Source organism: Dendrobates tinctorius, unplaced genomic scaffold (genome assembly GCF_039654945.1).
Source record: "Dendrobates tinctorius isolate UK_male_01 unplaced genomic scaffold, ASM3965494v1 ptg000322l, whole genome shotgun sequence".
Lineage (NCBI taxonomy): Eukaryota > Metazoa > Chordata > Amphibia > Anura > Dendrobatidae > Dendrobates > Dendrobates tinctorius.
Genome location: NW_027361989.1, coordinates 813,194 through 836,256, shown reverse-complemented (window position 1 = coordinate 836,256; position 23,063 = coordinate 813,194). Strand labels below are relative to the sequence as shown.

At 44.0% G+C, this 23,063-nt stretch overlaps 1 protein-coding gene across 1 annotated transcript; it reads right to left on the bottom strand.

Moving 5' to 3' along the window:
• Window positions 1-5,255: 5,255 nt before the first annotated feature.
• On the bottom strand, window positions 5,256-17,849 carry LOC141074053 (gastrula zinc finger protein XlCGF66.1-like). The gene is made up of 6 exons (XM_073561571.1): window positions 17,778-17,849; window positions 16,015-17,046; window positions 15,706-15,885; window positions 15,499-15,622; window positions 15,277-15,415; window positions 5,256-6,385 (listed from the first exon to the last, which is right to left on the bottom strand). Exons 2-6 carry the CDS (start codon window positions 16,090-16,092, stop codon window positions 5,878-5,880), a joined length of 1,029 nt encoding a protein of 342 aa, XP_073417672.1. The 5' UTR covers window positions 16,093-17,046; window positions 17,778-17,849; the 3' UTR covers window positions 5,256-5,877.
• Window positions 17,850-23,063: the final 5,214 nt, after the last annotated feature.

Here is a 23,063-nt window from a genome sequence, read left to right as displayed (position 1 = left end):
TATGTAGCATGTAGTATGCATGTAGTATGTATGTAGCATGCATGTAGTATGTATGTAGCATGCATGTAGTATGTATGTAGTATATATGTGGTATGTATGTAGCATGCATGTAGCATGCAGTATGTATGTAGCATGCATGTAGTATATATGTAGTATGTATGTAGCATGTAGTATGTATGTAGCATGCATGTAGTATGTATGTAGTATGTATGTAGCATGCATGTAGTATATATGTAGTATGTATGTAGCATGTAGTATGTATGTAGCATGCATGTAGTATATATGTAGTATGTATGTAGCATGTAGTATGTATGTAGTATGTATGTAGTATGTATGTGGTATGTATGTAGCATGTAGTATGTAGCATGCATGTAGTATATATGTGTTATGTATGTAGCATGTAGCATGCATGTAGTATGTATGTAGTATGTATGTGGTATGTATGTGGTATGTATGTAGCATGTAGTATGTAGCATGCATGTAGTATATATGTGTTATGTATGTAGCATGTAGCATGCATGTAGCATGCATGTAGTATGTATGTAGTATGTATGTAGTATGTATGTGGTATGTATGTAGCATGTAGCATGCATGTAGTATGTATGTAGTATATATGTGGTATGTATGTAGCATGTAGTATGTATGTAGCATGCAGTATGTATGTAGCATGCATGTAGTATATATGTAGTATGTATGTAGCATATATGTAGTATGTATGTAGCATGTAGTATATATGTAGTATGCATGTTGCATGCATGTAGTATATATGTAGTATGTATGTTGCATGTAGTATATATGTAGTATGCATGTTGCATGCATGTAGTATATATGTAGTATGTATGTTGCATGTAGTATATATGTAGTATGAATGTAGCATGTATGTAGTATGTAGTATGAATGTAGCATGTATGTAGTATGAATGTAGCATGTATGTAGTATGCATGTTGTATGTATGTAGCATGCATGTAGCATGTAATTTTTTTTTTATTTTTTTTTTTTTTTACAATCAACACATTAGCCGGATGATGGGACTACTACTGTCCCATCATTGGCTAATGTGTCAATCACTGTCATGGTAGCAGGCATCGCCCGATGGGACTTGTAGTCCCATCGGACGATGCCTGCACAGACCCCCGAAGCCTGCACAGACCACCGGCAGGCCTGCACAGCCCCCCGGAGCCTGCACAGACCACCGGCAGGCCGGCACAGCCCCCCGGCAGGCCGGCACAGCCCACCGGAGCCTGCACAGACCACCGGCAGGCCGACACAGCCCCCCGGCAGGCCGGCACAGACCACCGGAGCCTGCACAGACCCCCTGGCAGGCCGGCACAGCCCCCCGAAAGGCCCGTACAGACCCCAGAGAGGCTGTACAAGGCAAAAACAGGGTTTTTCTTATTCCGATACCGGAAGTCCCATAGACTTGAATGGGACTTCCGGTATCGGAATCGGCGATACCGATGCTTTTTTTTAAGATCGGCCGATCCATTCCGATCCGATACTTTGAAGTATCGGACGGTATCGCTCAACTCTACTTGGCACTCAAAAAATGAAGAAGCAGTATATTCTTTATTTAGCATCCAGACAAAAATAGACTCATATCGTATGAACGTTTTCGGTCCAACAACGGACCTTCATCAGAAAGGTTTTTTTGGTTTCTTTTGGTAGAAAACTGCAAAAGATACAGATAGGGTAATAGATATCCTTAGGTGGTAGCAAAGTCTATGCTGCTGGTATTATATAGAGGCTGGAGCACGAGTCTATCTGGTTGGAGTTAGATTAATGTGACTGGAGAAAGCAGGGCTACAGGAATGGGTTAACAGCGCTAGGAGTGCAGGCTCTGCAAACATACAGCGCTTAGTGCCCGCAGGAGGAATCCAGGGTGCCACCGTGTAAGGAGCACCCTGGATTCCTCCTGCAGGCAATAAGCGCTGTATGTTTGCAGAGCCTGCACTCCTAGCGCTGTTAACCCATTCCTGTAGCCCTGCTTTCTCCAGTCACATTAATCTAACTCCAACCAGATAGACTCGTGCTCCAGCCTCTATATAATACCAGCAGCATAGACTTTGCTACCACCTAAGGATATCTATTACCCTATCTGTATCTTTTGCAGTTTTCTACCAAAAGAAACCAAAAAAACCTTTCTGATGAAGGTCCGTTGTTGGACCGAAAACGTTCATACGATATGAGTCTATTTTTGTCTGGATGCTAAATAAAGAATATACTGCTTCTTCATATTTTGAGTGCTAAGTATTTTTGTACATATTTATGGGTTGGAAACCTTACTTGAGCACCGAACAACCTTCCTTTTTCTCTGGAGTGCCGTGTTCTTTTGCCTACTTTGTGTTGAAAAAGTCAAACGGCGCTCCTTCCCTTCCGAGCTCTACCATGCGCCCAAACAGTGGTTTACCCCCACATATCAGGTATCAGCGTACTCAGGACAAATTGCACAATAACTTTTGCAGTCCAAATTCTCCTGTTACCCTTGGGGAAAAAAATAATTGGATCTGAAGTAATGTTTTTATGAAAAAAGTTAAATGTTCATTTTTTTTTAAAACATTCCAAAAATTCCTGTGAAGCACCAGAAGGGTTAATAAACTTCTGACATGTGGTTTTGAGCACCTTGAGGGGTGCAGTTTTCAAAATGGTATCAGTTTTGGGTATTTTCTATCATATAGACCCCTCAAAGTGACTTCAAATTTGATGTGGTCCCTAAAAAAAAATGGTGTGGTAGAAATGAGAAATCGCTGGTCAACTTCTAACTCTTATAACTTTCTAACAAAAAAATTTTGGTTCCAAAATTGTGTTGATGTAAAGTAAACATGTGGGAAATGTTATTAAGTCTTTTGTGTGACATATCTGTGTGATTAAAGGGCATAAAAATTCAAAATTGGAAAATTGCACAATTTTCCACCAAATTTCCATTTTTTTCACAAATAAACGCAAATCATGTCAAAGAAATTTTACCACTAACATGAAGTAAAATATGTCATGAGAAAACAATGTCAGAATCACCGGGATCCATGGAAGTGTTCCAGAGTTATTATCTCATAAAGGGACAGTGGTCAGAATTGTAAAAATTGGCCCGGGCATTAACGTGCAAACCACCCTTGGGGGTAAAGGCGTTAATGGCTAACTTAAAATATGGTAACACATTGCAAGCTTTCCAGACTACTCAGGTATCTTCAGGGATAGAATAATACAAAATCTGAAGAATCACATAGCACAGACATAATGCAATAGGTAAGACAAATGACGTGAAGTAGAACTATCATTATGGGAGAGGGATAAACAGTGGTGGCCATAAATATTGGAACAGTTCATAGATTAGGAGTGTGAAAGTTTTATTGTCCCCTGATAGGGGTCTGGTTCTGTGTTGTGATGCCCCCACAGGGTCAGAGGAGAAAATTCCTTAATTGATATAAAAAGACATGAATCCATGCGACACATTCTTTCCTGCTTTGAGAGTGTCAAAGGCTGTCATGAGTTTATACTCCCAGATACTTCTGTTTCTCTGAGATTTGAAGTTACCTTTTTCATACAAGTAATTTCATGTCCATGGTGCTGTGATCAGGGCTACAAAAATGTTTTGCCACAAGTAGATCTATTCTTTTTTCTCTTATTGTGTAGTTGTGAGAATTCATCTTTGTCCTAAGTTTTTGCCCTGTCTCTCCCACATACAGACCCCCAGTTGGACAGTTGGTACAAATAATTAAGTACACCATTCTTAAATATTTGTGGAGCTACAACATTTGACATTTGCCTGCATTTTTATATCTACACATGGTTTACACAAATTATATTTTCTTGTCTTAACTCTATACTATTTACCATAAGAAGCTGTGTATTTTTGTAATTATCTGTATGTATACATGATTGATTACCACTTCAGTCTCTGTAAAAACAATCCCCTTTAATCCCTTTCCGACATTGGGCATAAATGTACGCCAACGTCGGACTCCCTTCCTTTGATGTGGGCTCCATCGCTGAGCCCACATCTTTTCCGACACATGTCAGCTGTCAACTACTCCACCTGTGGCACGCACACAGAGATGGGGTAACAACAAGTGTAGGAAGATGACAGTCCATTGAGTCCATACAAGGTGCAAGGCCAGTTGATCCGAGGATCCCAACCTTGCTTCTCCAAACGTATCCATGGATCAGCGATGGTCAATGGAGCAGATCTGTATTCTTCCAACCGAGGCTGAAAACCCCTAGGTTATTTCCTATAGAATGATAGATCCGTGTCCCTCGTAATGGAGTCATGATGTAAATGGCTGCGGCCCTGTCTCTGGTCCTTTTGGGATGTATGGATGTCTTGGCAGAATCTCTCTGGCTGTTTCTCTCTGAGATGCGACGGGTATCGGAAAATGGCGCAATTCTTTTATACTTTACCTAATAAAGAGGAGTTATTTTTACTGATAAATATTTGTTTTGGGTCATTTATTTTCTGTTGGTATTTGGTTTATTCTGTAAAACTTCCATATAATATTCTCACCTTGAATTTATCCTATAAAACTCCCATATAATATTCTCACCTTGAATTTATCCTATAAAACTCCCATTTAATATTCCATCTTGGACGCACGCCGCGTGCATCATGTTTTTGTACAATTTCTGAATAATATATATAGGTTTTCCTCATCTGAGTTATTTTTGAAGGTCAACAAAATACGATTTTCCTGTAATTCATTTCTCACGCTCTCGGTATAATAATGACTTTTCGCTGTGTGGGATTTTTGATAAAAAGGTTGACAACTAGTTGGACAACCCCTTCTCATTCCTCATGTTTGATCCTGTTAAAATAAAAACACTTACAAAAACCTCCCATGCTGGCTCCGTTTCAGCGGTGTCGGCACTTGCGTTCTTGGCACTTTTGAGGTTTTTACGTCATGTGAGCCATGTGCCCAATCAGCACTGACGTCACTGTCCCCACCTTCGGACACATCAAGCATCATGAGGCCGTCAGAGAGCAGCCGCAGCCCTGGCTTCATGTTCATGTTCAATATGTCCGAAGGAAGGAGCAGTGAAGATGCTGCTGATTGGGTGCAGGGCTCGTGTGATGTGAGAACCTCACATAAGCCCCGGGACAGTGAGTCTCAACACCGCTGAAGTGGAGCCGGCACGCCAGTGGAGTATGAGTGTTTTTATTTTAATGAGGCCAGACATAAGGAATGAGTTCACTGAGAAAAAAAAATATATATATAGCGTATTTTTTGGACTATAAGACACACCTAGGTTTAGAGGAAATTAGAAAAAAAATTGAAGCAAAAAATGTGGTCAATTCTGTACTTAATATCCCCTATCCTGGTATATATGGTCCCCTCATCCCTACCCTGGTATACATAGATCCCTCATCCCTACCCTGGTATACATAGATCCCTCATCCCTATCCTAATATGCAGGGTCCCATCCTATTGTGGCATGATTGGCCCCATCCCGCTCCTGGTATGCAGTGCCCCATCTCATCATAGTATGCATGGCCACCATCCTTATCCTGGTATGCAGGGCCCTCATCTCTTCCTAGTATATGCAGTGCACCATCACTATTCGGGTATGACTGGCCCCACATTCCAGTCCTGGTATTCATAGCCCAATCATTTTAATTGGCCCCCATCCTGGTATCCATGGCCCCATCACAAAACATTAAGAAAAAAGCATTACACTTACCTACCCGGCACTCCCTTGCTGAATCCTGCTCTGATACCAGCAACTGCTTTATGCTTGTAAGCAGCACATGGCAGGGACATAATGCGTTGCTCACAAGCAGAGCACAGCTGCAGGAGTACTCGCCGTTAAAACTATATCAACATTATGAACATAAAAAAGGTGTCTCTGATGCTTATTAACAGTTGATTTCCAAGTAAAACATTTCCCACATTAAGAAAATGAAAAAGGCTTCTCCTCTGTGTGACTGCTCTGATGTCTAACAAGAAGCGCTTTCCGGTTAAAATATTTCCCACAATCTGAACAGGAAAAAGGCTTCTCCCCTGTGTGAGTTCTATGGTGATTAACCAAATCTGATTTCTGGTTAAAACATTTCCCACATTCTGAACAGGAAAAAGGCTTCTCCCCTGTGTGAGTTCTGTGGTGAGTAACAAAATGTGATTTACGTGCAAAACATTTCCCACATTCTGAACAGGAAAAAGGCTTCTCCCCTGTGTGGCTTCTTTGATGGCGATCAAGACTTGTTTTCCATTTAAAACATTTCCCACATACTGAACATGAATATGGCTTCTCTCCTGTGTGAATTCTATGGTGTTCGTTAAGATTCCCTTTCTGGTTAAAACATTTCCCACATTCTGAACATGAAAAAGGCTTCTCTCCTGTGTGAGTTCTTTGATGTTCATTAAGATTCCCTTTGTGGTTAAAACAAAGACGAAAGAATCTAATTAATAAAAATATTGGAGAAAGAGAAACCAATCACAAACTAAAATGTTTCTATACTAATGCACAAAGCATGGGCAACAAACAAGGAGAATTGGAACTACTAACACAGGAAAAGAAATATGATGTCATTGGAATCACTGAAACTTGGTGGGACAATACACATGATTGGAATACAAGACTAGAAGGATACAACTTATTTGCAAGAAACAGACTTGATAAACGAGGAGGGGGTGTCGCATTGTATGTTCGAAACGTGTATATCTGCACAGAGATTGAAGCTTCAGAGACTGGGAGTTCTGTGGAAACTGTTTGGGTAAGAATACAAGGACAGAACAATGGAAAGGACACCATTGTAGGCATTTACTACAGGCCGCCTGTGCAAGCCGAAGATATAGATGAACTCTTTATGCATCAGATGGCCAAGTTCTCCAAAAAATATGACATAGTTGTCATGGGAGATTTCAACTATCCAGACATTTGTTGGGAATCTCTCTCAGGCAAAACTAACAGGTCAAGGAAATTCTTATCCTCTCTTGCTGACAACTTTATCTTCCAAAAGGTAAGGGAGAAAACAAGGAGAACTGCTACCTTGGATCTAATCCTTATAAACAGGGAGGAAATGGTTGAGGAGGTAAAAGTGGCTGGGACCCTAGGAGGTAGCGACCATGCTATTTTAGAATTTTGGATAACTAGAGGTGGAAGACCTGTGAAGACTCAGACGTCAAGGTTAGATTTCAGAAAGGCAGATTTTAAGTGATTCAGAAAGAGAATTGGAGGGATCCAATGGCTGGATATCCTTAAAGACAAAAATGTCCAGGAAGGATGGGAAATCTTGAAAAATGAAATTCTCAAAGCACAGTTGTTAACAATTCCGAAAAGAGGGAAGAATAGGAAGCATTTAAGGAAACCAGGATGGATGAACACAGAACTTAAGCACATGCTAAAAAGGAAGAAACAAATGTTTATAAAATGGAAAGAGGGAGGCATATCTAAAGAAGAATATAATGCTGTCTGCAGAACCTGCAGGGCACAAATCAGATTATCTAAAGCTGAAAATGAACTGAGGCTTGCAAGAGATGTCAAAAGCAATAATAAAGGATTTTGGGGATATGTCAAAAGTAAAAGAAAAGTCAAAGATGCTATAGGATTTTTACAGGATGAAAATGATGAAATGGTAAGACAGGATGTTGAGAAGGCTGAACTTTTAAATTCCTATTTTGCATCTGTTTTCTCTCAGAAAGGAAATGCAACATCAACTGTTATTCACTGTCCTATTAAGGGAATAGAAGAATCCAGGATATCTATAAACAGAAAGATAGTGAGGAAACACTTAGCTAACCTAAATGAATTCAAGTCTCCAGGTCCAGATGAATTACACCCCAGAGTACTGAAGGAGATAGCAGAAGAAATTTTTGAACCCCTCTCCATAATCTTTGAAAATTCTTGGAGAACAGGAGAAGTGCCAGAAGACTGGAGAAGAGCAAATGTTGTTCCTAGCTTCAAAAAGGGGAAGAAGGTGGACCCAGGCAACTATAGGCCGGTGAGTCTGACTTCTATACCAGGAAAGATCTTTGAACAAATTATTAAACAACATGTATGTCAATACCTGGATAAGAATGAAGTGATTAAACAGAGTCAGCATGGGTTTGTAACTAATAAGTCATGTCAGACTAACTTAATTTCCTTCTATGACGGTATCACTGATTGGGTGGATCAAGGAAATGCTGTAGATATAGTATATCTTGACTTCAGCAAAGCATTTGACAAAGTCTCTCATACAATCCTTATTGAAAAAATGACTAAGTATGGAATGGACAAGGCAACTGTTAGGTGGATTCATAACTGGCTTAGTGATCGGACCCAAAGAGTGGTCGTAAATGGCTGCACATCCAGTTGGAAGAATGTCTCAAGTGGGGTACCACAGGGCTCTGTCCTGGGCCCTGTATTGTTCAACATCTTTATCAACGATTTAGATGAAGGAATTGAGGGTAAACTGATTAAATTTGCTGATGACACAAAGCTAGGAGGGATAGCTAATACTAGGGAAGAGAGAGAGAGGATTCAAAAAGATTTAAATAAACTGGAGAAGTGGGCAGCAACTAACAGAATGGTTTTTAACAGGGAGAAATGCAAAGTACTACATCTGGGCAATAAAAATGAAAAACGCATATATAGAATGGGAGGAATAGGGCTAAGTGACAGCACATGTGAAAAAGACTTGGGTATACTAATAGATCACAGACTGAATATGAGTCAACAGTGTGATGCAGCAACAAAAAAGGCAAATGCAATTCTAGGATGTATTAACAGAAGCATACAGTCTAGATCACGTGAAGTCATTATTTCCCTCTACTCCTCTTTGGTCAGACCTCATCTGGAATATTGTGTCCAGTTTTGGGCACCACATTTTAAAAAAGACATCAACAAACTGGAGCAAGTTCAGAAAAGAGCGACCAGAATGGTGACCGGTCTGCAAACCCTGTCTTATGAGGAAAGGTTGCAGGATTTGGGAATGTTTAGTTTGCAAAAGAGAAGACTGAGAGGAGACTTAATAGCTGTCTACAAATATCTAAAGGGCTGTCACATTGTAGAAGGATCAACTTTATTCTCATTTGCACAAGGAAACATTTCCCACATTTTGAACAGGAAAAAGGTTTCTCCCCCGTGTGACTGCTCTGATGGCGATCAAGATGCCATTTCCGGTTAAAACATTTCCCACATTCTGAACAGGAAAAAGGCTTCTCCCCTGTGTGAGTTCTATGGTGCTTAACCAAATCTGATTTCTGCCTAAAACATTTCCCACATTCTGAACATGAGAATAACTTCTTTGCCTCAGGAGTAGTTTGTTTTTTATTGCCTCTTGTGTGACTTTGATTTTTCTTAGTAGTCAGTACTGAATCAGAAGATGGGATCTGTTTCATAGGATCAGATGACAGATCTTTGCTGTGAATGGATGATGATATATCTGGAGTAATAGCAATCACTTCAGTTGTATCTTGTAGGATCTCAAGATCATCAGATTTAAAAGTTGAAGATGTCAGCTGTCCCTCTGATCTCCTGGTACAGTCATCTGCTAGGATAAAAAAAACAATTATTTTTAATAAAATATCCTTGAGTTTTATATTTTTGAACATTTCTACTTAAACTGTCCATAAAAATGGCAAGCTATGTAAAAAACTATATTTACCAAGACAATGACAGTTCACAGTCTAATAGAAAACCTTGTTGGATGAGCCAGTAGTGTGCGGTGTTCAACTGTTTGTTCATTCTGCCTCCCAAATATCAAATATAAAGAAACCAATCAATGTTATGTAGGCGAAAATAATACCAATTCTCATCTCACAAAAAACAAGTCCCCACTCAGGTCCATCATCTGTCAATGGAAAAACAGAGGTTCCCACACTATTAGTGGCTCAAAGGCTGTTGAAAAGCAACAAGGTTTCTATAAACCGATCCAGCAAAATCCGCTCTCACTTCGGAGTCTTGCAGTGTGCGCAAACAACATTTAGGATCCCTGTATTTAGCAATATTATAGTGAGAAGAATCCACTTAATTTGCGGTGTCTCCTGGAGCACAATCTGGGCACTATGTGCTGGGTAAGAAAATGGCAAATGTGTAATTTTCACTCTACAACATCCACTGCATGTTAATTTCTGGAAAGTGGCTGTGCAGTCAAAATATTCACTCCTCCTACACAAGTGGTCTAAATTGTTGGTACCCCTTGTTTAATGACAGGATAACCCACAATGGTCACAGAAATAACTTGAATCTGACAAAAGTAGAAATAAATAAAAAATCTATGAAAATGAGCAAATGAAAGTCAGACATTGCTTTTCACCCAGGCTTCCACAGAATTAAAAAAAAATAAACCTCATGAAATAGACCTGGACAGAAATTATGGTACCCTTAACTTAACCTCTTCATGACTGCCAACGGTAGATAAACGTCGGCGCTAGCAGGACTTTGTGCAGCGCAGTCGTTTGTCTACGGTCGGCAGTTTTGTGCTCAATCGGGACCCCACGTACCTTATAACTAGGGGATTCTGCCGCACAACGCTTCCTGTGACCTTCGACCTCATTGAGATCTGATTGGTTCAGGTCCTTATGACGTCAGCGTCACACCAGCCAATGAGACAAATCACTAGGAGAGTTTGTTGTAGCAGTGAACTTTCCCGGGTGATCTGCCTCATATAAACGCTGTTTCTCCTCAGATCTCCTGTCAGTGAGAGATTATAGGAGAATCAGTGTTACAAGTGCTGCTGGGAACAGCTGTGTCAGTCAGCGATTGTGCTATAAAGTAAAAAACAGATAAGGCAGGTTAGGGTTAGTGCTATAGTTAGGGTTAATGTTGGGGCTAAAGTTAGGGTTGCTGTTAAGGTTACTGTTAGGGTTACTGTTAAGCTAAAGTTAGGGTTTATTCTAAAGTTAGGGTTAGACTAAAAAATTAGGCTTTTCTCAATTGTCTCCCCAATAATTTGGTCACGTCAGTCATGTCAGAGTTTTCTATTTCCGGTAAAAAAAATAAAAACGAATAAAATGGCCCGTCAGTGTTATAGTGTAGATGAGGCTTATGCACTTTTATGTTCTGACAGTGAAGAAAGTGCAGTGTCAGATGGCGATGTGGATTTCGAGGGCTTTAGTAGTAGCGACAGTGATAGCTCAGAAATGAGCAGTGATTCTGGTCCATCCTCACACACAAGGACCAGTACAACAAGAAGGACAAATAGCGCTTCTGGAGAAATGTCTCCAACTCAGGGAACAATGCCCAGTACTAGCGCTGTCCCTAGTGCTCGTGAATTGGCGCACACCAATGTCCAAGGGGCTTTGCCTCTTGATGTAGCATTTCCCAGATGGGAGGCTTTGGATTCAGCTACTCCATTCATCCCTAATTTTAATGCCATTCGTGGTATAAATGTGGAGGTGGAAAATTTTGGACCAATTATTTTTTTTAATTTGTTTCTGACAGATAGCTTGCTAGAGCATATTGTCCTACAAATTTATATGTGTCCCAATTCATCAGCCAGAATCCACAATCCTATTATGCTAGGTCAAATTTATGGACACCAACTAATGTCCTAGAATTTAAAACATTTTTAGGACTTACATTCGCTATGGGGCTTGTTAACAAACGAACATTCAGTCTTATTGGTCCAACCGCCCTGTTCAAGCCACCCCTATGTTTTCTGCCGTTCTTCCTAGGACCCGTTATGAAATGTTCATGAGATTTTGGCATTTTAACGACAATAGTCAATGCCTGCCCAGAAATGCCCCAGGACATGACAGACTATTCAAAATCAGACCCATCATCAAAGACTTGACAGAAAAGTTCTTAAAGCTCTACACCCCAACAGAAAACATTTCCATTGATGAGTCCCTTGTAAAATTCAAAGGAAGACTGCACCTCAAGCAACTTATTCCTTCTAAGAGGGCAAGGTTCGGAATAAAGCTCTATAAAATGTGCGAGAGTTCAACCGGATACACATCAGCTTTTCACATTTATGAGGGGAATGACAACAAACTAAACCCACCAGGAGGCCCTACTTATCTGGGGACATCTGGAAAAATGGTTTGGCAGCTACCTCTATTTAAAAGTCTGGTTGAACATAACATAGGGGCTTGTGGGACCATTCGCAAAAACCGTCAGGGGTTTCCACAATCATTGGTCAGCAAAAAGTTCTGAAAGAGGCAGTCAGGGGCTTTACGCAATGGAGAGCTGCTTGCCCTTAAGTACAAGGATAAATAAAATATATTTTTATCCTGAGCTCGATCCACACAGATGCCACAAGGGCCACTGCAGACCAACAGGGATCCACTACTCCAAAACCGGTGTCTGTCATTGACTACAACAAATATATGGGGTGTGGACCTTGAAGATCAGGTTCTACAGCCATACCAGGTATCAAGAGAATCATAGATCTGGTATAAAAAGTTAGTCATGTATTTGTTTCAGGTGGCCACATATAATTCTTTTGTGTTTTACAAAAAAGCCGGAAATGCAGATACTTTCCTTGATTATCAGGAAAAGGTCACTGAAAATCTTGTTTTTGAAAATGTTGTCCCCGCCAATCCTTTAGAATGTGAAGATGTCAGAAGACTCACTGAGCGACATTTTATTGCACTCATCCCAGTAACTGAAACAAGAAAGAACCCCAGAGAAGATGTCGTGTATGTTCCAAGAGAGGAATGAGGCATGATCCCCGCTATTATTACCCACAATGCCCATCACTGCCAGCCTTATGCCTCCATGACGGCTTTACAATCTTCCACACAGAACCACGTTTTTGAACTGTTTTGACATTCAAGCATTTGGTTTATTTAGTGACAGACACATTTGAGTAGAGCTGACTTAACAATTTCCGGGGGTAGGTGGGGGGAGGTCTCCAGAGACACAAGCTGGGCACAATATATTGGGCACTACAATGACATTTTTGCAATTTTTGCTATAAAACTTCTACTACGAGTTTCTGGAAATCAACCATGTAGTGAAAATGGTCACTATATCCATAGATGAATTCCCAGAGGGGTGTCATTTCCAAAATGGGGTCAATTCAGGGGGGGATTCTCTTGTTCTGGCACTTAGAGGCTCTCCAAAGTGCCATAAAAGCAGAATCCTCCCTGAAGTGACCCCCATTTTGGAAATGGGGTTAAAACAACATTTTAGTGGTAAAAATGTAATTTTTCTCTTCACTGCCCAATGGTATAATTTTCTATGGAACAGCTGTGGGGTCAGTATGCTCACTGCACCACTAGAAGAATTCATTCAGGGAAATATTTGGCAAAATGCAGTCACTTTTGGGGGCTTATGCTGTTCTGGCACCTCAGGGGCTCTGACAATGTGACATGTCACCCACAAACAATTCCAGCAAAATCTGCTCTCCAATAAGACGCTCCTTCCCTTCGGAGCGCTGCCATGCGCCCAAACAGTGGTTTACCTCCACAAATGCGGTGTCTGCATACTCAGAACAAATTGCACTACAACTTTTGGGGTCCAATTTCTCCTGTTACCCTTTGAAAAAAAATGGAGGGCGAAAAGATAATTTTTTGTTGTAAAAATATGATTTTTTTATTTTCATGGCTCTAGGTAATTAACTTCTATGAAGCACTTGGGGGTTCAAAGTGCCCACTACACATTTCCTTGGGGGGTCTAGTTTTCAAAATGGGGTCCCTTGTGGGGGGTTTCCACTGTTTAGGCACATCAGGGGCTCTCCAAACGTGACATGGCAACCGCTAATTATTCCAGCATATTTTACATTCAAAAAATCAAATGGCGCTCCTTCCCTTCCGAGCCCTGCCGTGCGCCCAAACAGTAGTTTTCCTCATATATGGGGTATCGGCATGCTCAGGAGAAATTGCAAAACAAAGTGTATAGTCCATTTTCTCCTGTTAACCTTGCGAAAGTAAGAAAAAATTAGGTGTAAAGGAAAATTTTTGTTATTTGTAAAGTAAATGTTTATTTTTCCTTCTACATTCCATTCATTCCTGTGAAGCACCTGAAGGGTTAATAAACTTCTTGAATGTGGTTTTGAGCACCTTGAGGGGTGCAGTATTTAGAATGGTGTCACTTTTGGGTATTTTCTGTCATATTTACCCCCTCGCTGTTTATCTTTTAACCCTTATAACTTCCTAACCAAAAAATTTGATATAGTTGATATAGACACTACTGCGCAGGCGCCGCCATCACCGGTGACATTGTGCTGGATGTAATTTTTTTCTAAGCCTCACAATAGCCACAATATTATAGACATTATCAACAATATCAATGCTATTATATGCATTATGTAATAATGGGGGCAGGTCAGGCTGGTTTCACACTTGCGTTTTTTTCCTATCTTTTACATGGGTGTGCATAGGTGCGCATACACATGCGTTTGTACACGTTTGTATGCGCATGCTTTTTTTGAAGTGTGCGCTTGGGCGCACAAAATGCATCCTGTTGCATTTTTTGTGTGTCCGACTTGCCCCAAAAAAACGCATGCACACGCAATGCGTTTTTCTACAGCTAAACACCCATTATAATCTATGGGTGCACACGTATGCGCAAAAAAAGCACCAAAACCCACAAAAAAACGCACAAACGCATGATGCGTTTTTTATGTGCGTTTGCACTGCGCACGGTGTGCAGCGCAAAAAAACGCAAGTGTGAAAGTAGCCTCAGTGAGGAATCAGCGACCTGTCATAAGCCAATACAGATGAATATGTAATCAGAGCACCACATAAAGCCCCGCCCACAGCCCCGCCCACAGCCCCGCCCCAGAGCACGAGAATCTCATTAACTGAAAACTACAAATACAGATTACACAACAGTAAACCAGAGTTGCCCTCATTTATGGTGGACCATTGGAGCTACTATGGATCCTGAGCAGAAGATTAGAGAAAATAATATTGCTCCCCATTTCAGGAGAGATTGTGCAGGAATCTGAATTCCTTAGGATCAGAAACAATGTAATTGGTTGTAAGTTCTATAGAAAAGGGCTTTCACTGCCCAAAGTCATTAGAACAGTTTTGGGTGGAGGAGAATGTTGTCGTCTAGAGGCAAAATGGTGATCATGGTAATACGGCCGGACTACACCACCGATAAAGCAGCCACAGCCGGTGACTGAGAGGAATCTGTGACTTCTCTGCATTCAGTGGTTACTACTCACCTGGGTAGTCATATGTGGGAATCTCCTCTTTACACCACTCATCACCCCTCACATATGTCTCTGTAGTATTAATATGGGTCAGATCTTCACCCTGAAACAAATATTGTAAAAGTCACCGACAGATGGAGAAGTCCCATCTATGATCAGCTCTAATCCTGCCATCTCCACCGCTCTCATCACACAAGTATAAAACATATAATACTGGTGGATAAAACAAGACTGAGCACAAGACCTTCACAGCCGTCTACACATCATAGGGGAGATCTCCTGACACCTTCTCTCCATCTACCTGATGATCCTGAGGAGCACTGGGATCTTCTTGGTTACAGTCCTGTGGAAGAAGAGGACGGGGACATCTCTCTGGTGTTGTCCTCTTACTGGATAGATCTGGAGGAAACACATACAGGGACTGAATTCATTCTCTACATACAGATAATTATAGGCCGTGTGTATTTAGTCCTGTCTATTACCTGGAGATGTGAGGGGCTGGGGAACCTCCATTATGACGTTCTTGTACAGATCTCTGTGTCCTTCTAAATACTCCCACTCCTCCATGGAGAAATAGACAGCGACATCCTGACACCTTATAGGAACCTGACACATACAATGATACCGTCATCCCCCCGATCCCTTCATAGTGTTACTGTATAATGTCCCAGCATTCCCAGCAGTGTCACCTCTCCAGTCAGCAGCTCAGTCATCTTGTAGGTGAGTTCTAGGATCTTCTGGTGATTGATGTCCTCATGGATCAGGGGGTGAGGTGGAGGCCCCGTGATTGGGCTCAGGGGTCTTCCCCATCCCTCAGACACAGGGTCCTGACAGCGATCACTAGAGGTCTTCTTCACCACTGTGTAATCCTGGTTATGGAGAGACACATTAATAAATCTCACTACAGACATTCCCAGAGTCCTCACCTCTCCAGTTCTGTCCATCTGTTATTCCCATAGATAAGAATGATGTAATGTGACGTCATCAGAATCTCTCACCTCTCCAGTGAGACGGAAGAGGATCTCTAGGGTGAGGTGTAATATCCTCTCCACCATCTTGTGTCCGTCCATATCCATCCTTGATGGGTAAATTTGCTGATGACACAAAGCTAGGAGGGATAGCTAATACTAGAGAAGAGAGAGAGAGGATTCAAAAAGATTTAAATAAACTGGAGAAATGGGCAGCAACTAACAGAATGGTTTTTAACAGGGAGAAATGCAAAGTACTACATCTGGGCAATAAAAATGAAAAAAGCATATACAGAATGGGAGGAATAGGCCTAAGCAACAGCACATGTGAAAAAGACTTGGGTATACTAATAGATCACAGACTGAATATGAGTCAAGAGTGTGATGCAGCAGCAAAAAAGGCAAATGCAATTCTAGGATGTATTAACAGAAGCATACAGTCTAGATCACGTGAAGTCATTATTTCCCTCTACTCCTCTTTGGTCAGACCTCATCTGGAATATTGTGTCCAGTTTTGGGCACCACATTTTAAAAAAGACATCAACAAACTGGAGCAAGTTCAGAAGAGAGCGACCAGAATGGTGACCGGTCTGCAAACCCTGTCTTATGAGGAAAGGTTGCAGGATTTGGGAATGTTTAGTTTGCAAAAGAGAAGACTGAGAGGAGACTTAATAGCGGTCTACAAGTATCTAAAGGGCTGTCACATTGTAGAAGGATCAACTTTATTCTCATTTGCACAAGGAAAGACTAGAAGCAATGGGATGAAACTGAATGGGAGGAGACACAGATTAGATATTAGAAAAAACTTTTTGACAGTTAGAGTGATCAATGAGTGGAACAGGCTGCCATGAGAAGTGGTGAGTTCTCCTTCAATGGAAGTCTTCAAACAGAGGCTGGACAGACATCTGACTGGGATGATTTAGCAAATCCTGCTTTGAGCAGGGGGTTGGACCAGATGGCCCAGGAGGTCCCATCCAACTCTACGATTCTATGATTCTATGAAATCAGGAAAATTCTCTTCTGTAGAAGATCTTCACTGAAAGGATCCGATATTGTAGAGACCTGAATGAGAAGAAGATGAGCCGATGTAACATCATAAGAATCCTGTGTAATAATACAATTACTGGAGATAATAAGGGAAACATATGAGGAGATTTATTATCTTACAGGGTTTAGTTTTCTCCCCTGACATCTACTAATAAAACCTATATATTTAGGCCACAGACAACAAGCAGTTTCCTCCTCGGAGTCGGCAGCTGAACACGTTCCTCATAGACTCATCTTCCATAACGCTAATTCTCGTCTCATTTCCGACACTGGAATCGGCATTAGCAATACTGCAGGAGATATTCATTACACGCGACAGGAGAAATAACTCCTTCATGATGAGGACGACATCTTCATCTTCTACTGCGGCTCTAGAGACAGATGTGGCCAGAGTCGGTCACTGACTCCATCCCCACCGGCCGTCTATATGAAGGTTTCCCGTCTTCCCCGCACTGGAATCTTCTATCTATATGTAATATATGGGTACAACCCCAAGAACACAGTGGGGGAAACATCATACTTTGGGGGGGCTTTTCTGTAAAGGGGACAGGACAACGGCAACGTATTGAAGGAAGGATGGATGGGGTCTTGTATCGGGAGATTTTGGCCAACAACCTCCTTCTCTCAGTAACAGCATTGAAGATGGGTGGAGGCTGGGTCTTCGAACAGAACAACGACCCGAAACACAGAGACAGGGAAACTAAGGAAAGAATAACACAGGGACCGAAAGGGTTAATAGGACTCACAGGAGGAACCGGCCCAGACAGCCGAAGATCCAGGAGGGTCCGCTACATATATGGCTGCTCTGTGCGCACAGGACCTGTGATGAGGTCACAGGAGGGGAGGAGTCAGGGGTCACATGATCAGGGGCCTCAGTGTGTGCAGGACTGGACTCTGCTGTGCGGAGGTGTGCGGAGGTTTACGGAGCGGAGCCATGTGTGTAAGAGGTGTACGGAGCGGAGCCATGTGTGTACGAGGTGTACGGAGCGGAGCTGCATGTACGAGGTGTACGGAGAGGAGCCGTGTGTGTACGAGGTGTACGGAGCGGAGCCGTGTGTGTATGAGGTGTACGGAGCGGAGCCCTGTGTGTACGAGGTGTACGGAGCGGAGCCGTGTGTGTACGAGGTGTACGGAGCTGAGCCGTGTGTGTACGAGGTGTACGGAGCGGAGCCGTGTGTGTACGAGGTGTAAGGAGCAGAGCCGTGTGTGTACGAGGTGTACGGAGAGGAGCCGTGTGTGTACGAGGTGTACGGAGAGGAGCCGTGTGTGTACAAGGTGTACGGAGCGGAGCCGTGTGTGTACGAGGTGTACGGAGCGGAGCCCTGTGTGTACGAGGTGTACGGAGCGGAGCTGCATGTACGAGGTGTACGGAGAGGAGCCGTGTGTGTACGAGGTGTACGGAGCGGAGCCGTGTGTGTATGAGGTGTACGGAGCGGAGCCCTGTGTGTACGAGGTGTACGGAGCGGAGCCGTGTGTGTACGAGGTGTACGGAGCTGAGCCGTGTGTGTACGAGGTGTACGGAGCGGAGCCGTGTGTGTACGAGGTGTAAGGAGCAGAGCCGTGTGTGTACGAGGTGTACGGAGAGGAGCCGTGTGTGTACGAGGTGTACGGAGAGGAGCCGTGTGTGTACAAGGTGTACGGAGCGGAGCCGTGTGTGTACGAGGTGTACGGAGCGGAGCCCTGTGTGTACGAGGTGTACGGAGCGGAGCCGTGTGTGTGTACGAGGTGTACAGAGCGGAGCCGCATGTGTACGAGGTGTATGGAGCGGAGCCGCGTGTGTACGAGGTGTACGGAGCGGAGCCGCGTGTGTACGAGGTGTACGGAGAGGAGCCGTGTGTGTACGAGGTGTACGGAGCGGAGCCGCGTGTGTACGAGGTGTACGGAGCAGAGCCTCGTGTGTACGAGGTTTACGGAGCGGAGCCGCGTGTATACGAGGTGTGCGGAGAGTAGCCGTGTGTGTACGAGGTGTACGGAGCGAAGCCGTGTGTGTATGAGGTGTACGGAGCGGAGCCCTGTGTGTACGAGGTGTACGGAGCGGAGCCGTGTGTGTACGAGGTGTACGGAGCTGAGCCGTGTGTGTACGAGGTGTGCGGAGTGGAGCCGTGTGTGTACGAGGTGTACGGAGCGGAGCCGCGTGTGTACGAGGTTTACGGAGCGGAGCCGCGTGTATACGAGGTGTGCGGAGAGGAGCCGTGTGTGTACGAGGTGTACGGAGCGGAGCCGTGTGTGTATGAGGTGTACGGAGCGGAGCCCTGTGTGTACGAGGTGTACGGAGCGGAGCCGTGTGTGTACGAGGTGTACGGAGCTGAGCCGTGTGTGTACGAGGTGTGCGGAGTGGAGCCGTGTGTGTACGAGGTGTACGGAGCTGAGCCGTGTGTGTACGAGGTGTAAGGAGCAGAGCCGTGTGTGTACGAGGTGTACGGAGAGGAGCCGTGTGTGTACGAGGTGTACGGAGAGGAGCCGTGTGTGTACAAGGTGTACGGAGCGGAGCCGTGTGTGTACGAGGTGTACGGAGCGGAGACGTGTGTGTACGGGGTGTACGGAGCGGAGCCGTGTGTGTGCGAGGTGTATGGAGCGGAGCCGTGTGTACGGGGTGTACGGAATGGAGCCGTGTGTACGGGGTGTGCGAGGTGTACGGAGCGGTGCCGTGTGTGTACGAGGTGTATGGAGCAGAGCCGTGTGTACGGGGTGTACGGAGCGGAGCCGTGTGTGTGCGAGGTGCACGGAGCAGAGCCGTGTGTGTACGAGGTGCACGGAGCTGAGCCATGTGTGTATGAGGTATACAGAGCGGCGCCATGTGTGTATGAGGTGTACGGAGCAGAGCCGTGTGTGTACGAGGCGTACGGAGCGGAGCTGTGTGAGTGTGTACAAGGTGTACGGAGCGGAGCCGCTTTTCTGTGGACCCCTCTGTATACCCCCATCTTTAGTCACAGACCCCTCTGTATACACCCGTATACACCCAGCTTCAGTCACAGACCCCTCTGTGTATGCTGTATCGGTCGCAGACCCCTCAGTGTGCTCTTTATACACCCGTATACCCCCAGCTTCGGTCGCAGACTCCTCAGTGTGCTCTGTATACACCCGTATACCCCCAGCTTCAGTCGCAGACCCCGCGTCTCACACTGTACACACCTGTATACCCCCAGCTTCAGTCTCAGACCCCTGTGTGTATGCTGTATACACCCGTATACCCCCAGCTTCAGTCGCAGACGCCTATGTGTACGCTGTATACACCCGTATACACCAATGTTCGGTCGCAGACCCCTCTGTGTACTCTGTATACACTTGTAAGCCCCCAGCTTCGGTCGCAGACCCCTCTGTGTATGCTGTATACACCCGTATACCCACAGCTTCAGTCTCAGACCCAGTGTCTCTCACACTGTATATATCCGTATACCCCTAGCTTCGGTCACAGACCCCTCTGTGTACACTGTATACACCCGTATACCCCCAGCTTCAGTCGCAGACCCCTCTGTGTACTCTGTATACACCCATATACCCCCAGCTTCGGTCTCAGACCCCTCAGTGTACGCTGTATACACCTGTATACCCCCAGCTTCGGGCGCAGACCCCTGTGTACGCTGTATACACCTGTATTCCCCCAGCTTCGGTCGCAGACTCCTCAGTGTGCTCTTTATACACCCGTACACCCCCAGCTTCGGTTGCAGACGCCTCTATGTATGCTGTATACACCCGTATACCCACAGCTTCAGTCACAAAACCCCTCAGTGTATGCTGTATACACCCATATACCTCCAGCTTCAGTCTCAGACCCCTGTGTGTATGCTGTATTATTATTATTATTATTTATTTATATAGCACCATTGGTTCCATGGTGCTGTACATGAGAAGGGGTTACATACAAATTACAGATATCACTTACAGTAAACAAACTAACAATGACAGACTGATACAGAGGGGAGAGAGGACCCTGCCCTTTCGGTCTGATATGCTACAGGATGGTGGGGAAGGAGACAGTAGGTTGGTGGGTTGCAGCGGTTCCAGTGTTGGTTGAGGTGATATCGCCGGTAGTGGTGAGAGAGAAGGAGGTAGCGGGGTCATTGCAGGCTGTAGGCTTTCTTGAAGAGGTGGGTTTTCAGGTTCCATCAGAAGGATCCAAATGTGGTTGATAGTCGGACTTGTTGGGGCAAAGAATTCCAGAGAATAGGGGCTATTCGGGAGAAGTCTTGGAGGGTATACACCCGTATACCCCCAGCTTCAGTCACAGACCCCTCTGTGTACGCTGTATACACCCGTATACCCCCAGCTTCAGTCGTAGACCCCTCTCTGTACTCTGTACACACCCGTATACCCCCAACTTCAGTCGCAGACCACTCTGTGTACACTGTATACACCCGTATACCCCCAGCTTCGGTCACAGACCCTTGTGTTCACTGTATACACCTGTATATCTCCAATTATGGTCGCAGACCACTGTGTACAATGTATACACCCAGATTCGGTCGCAGACCTCTCAGTGTATGCTGTATGCACCTGTATACCCCCAGCTTTGGTCACAGACCCCCCTGTGTATGATGTATACACCCATATACCCCCAGCTTCGGTCATAGACCCCTCTGTGTATGCTGTATACACCCGTATATCCCCAGCTTCGGTAGCAGACCCCTGTGTACACTATATACACCTGTATACCCCCAGCTTTGGTCACAGACCCCTGTGTACACTGTATACACCTGTATACCCCCAGGTTCGGTCGCAGAACCCTGTGTACTCTGTATACACCCGTATACCCCCAGCTTCGGTCGTAGACCCCTGTGTACACTGTATATACCCATATACCCCCAGCTTCGGTCACAGACCCTGCATCTCTCACACTATAGAACTGATGCCGGACACACACGGTAAAACTGTGGTCGTCGGTCTTCTCATCTCTCGCACTTATGCTGATAACATAAGATGGAGTCAGACGAACCCTCCTACAAAACATGAGAACAAAGTCATTACTACAGGACTGTGTGAAAAAGGGATTTATTCTACAAGAAACGCTGGGGCCACAAATGAGAATAACATAATGTCGTTCATCTTCTCTTTCACCACAGATATTGACAATGAGGGCGACTTCCACTTTTCCGCAATGTGGATTTTAGTGGCCATACATAAGTAGTTTACTAGCTTCTGAAAGCTTTTTGGAAGCCGGGAAGGCCTGGTTCCCAGTAAAAGGGTAGAAGGTTCCAGATCAACTGGTCAACCATACATCTGTGCTATCAGACGCTTCACCTTCTCCCAAAGCCCAGAAACCACCGTACAAGACCATCAAATATGTCTCATGTCACCAGATATTCCACAGCCAATAAAATAGTCTCCTGAGATTTTAGGAAAAATGCTGTGAATTTTTTCCAGTACATAATAGACTCTGTGCAATAGTTTTAAGGAGGTCTCAACAAGGGAAGTCTGGTGACTACCTTTCGATAGGGTGTCACAGCTACGATACCATTCATCAATTGACTATTCAAACCCCAGATCCTCCTCCCACTGTAACATAGTGTATACTTCAATTTTGTATCATCTTGTGGAGTATTTATAGCATAGTACAGTCATGGCCAAAAGTTTTGAGAATGACACAAATCTTAATTTTTTACAAAGTCTACTGCTTCATTTTTTCTAATGGCAATTTGCATATACTCCAGAATGTTATAAAGAGTGATCAGCTTAACAGCAATTACTTGGAAAGTCAATATTTGCCTAGAAAAGGAACTTTATCCCCCAAAACACATTTCAACATCATTGCAGCCCTGCCTTAAAAGGACCAGCTAACATCGCTTCAGTGATTGCTCCATTAACACAGGTGTGGGTGTTGATGAGGACAGGGCTGGAGATCAATCTGTCATGATTAAGTAAGAAAGACACCACTGGACACTTTAAAAGGAGGCTGGTGCTTGGCATCATTGTTTCTCTTCTGTTAACCATGGTTATCTCTAAAGAAACACGTGCAGTCATCATTGCACTGCACAAAAATGGCCTAACAGGGAAGAGTATCGCAGCTAGAAAGATTGCACCTCAGTCAACAATCT

Bases quoted from the DNA above. Each gene is read 5' to 3' on its own strand.
- LOC141074053 (XM_073561571.1), bottom strand. From the start codon at position 16,092: ATGGATATGGACGGACACAAGATGGTGGAGAGGATATTACACCTCACC. The intron at 15,623-15,705 runs GTGACACTGCTG...TGTATGTGTCAG, and splicing joins CTGAGCTGCTGACTGGAGAG to GTTCCTATAAGGTGTCAGGA. The intron at 15,416-15,498 runs GTAATAGACAGG...TGTTTCCTCCAG, and splicing joins CCAGCCCCTCACATCTCCAG to ATCTATCCAGTAAGAGGACA.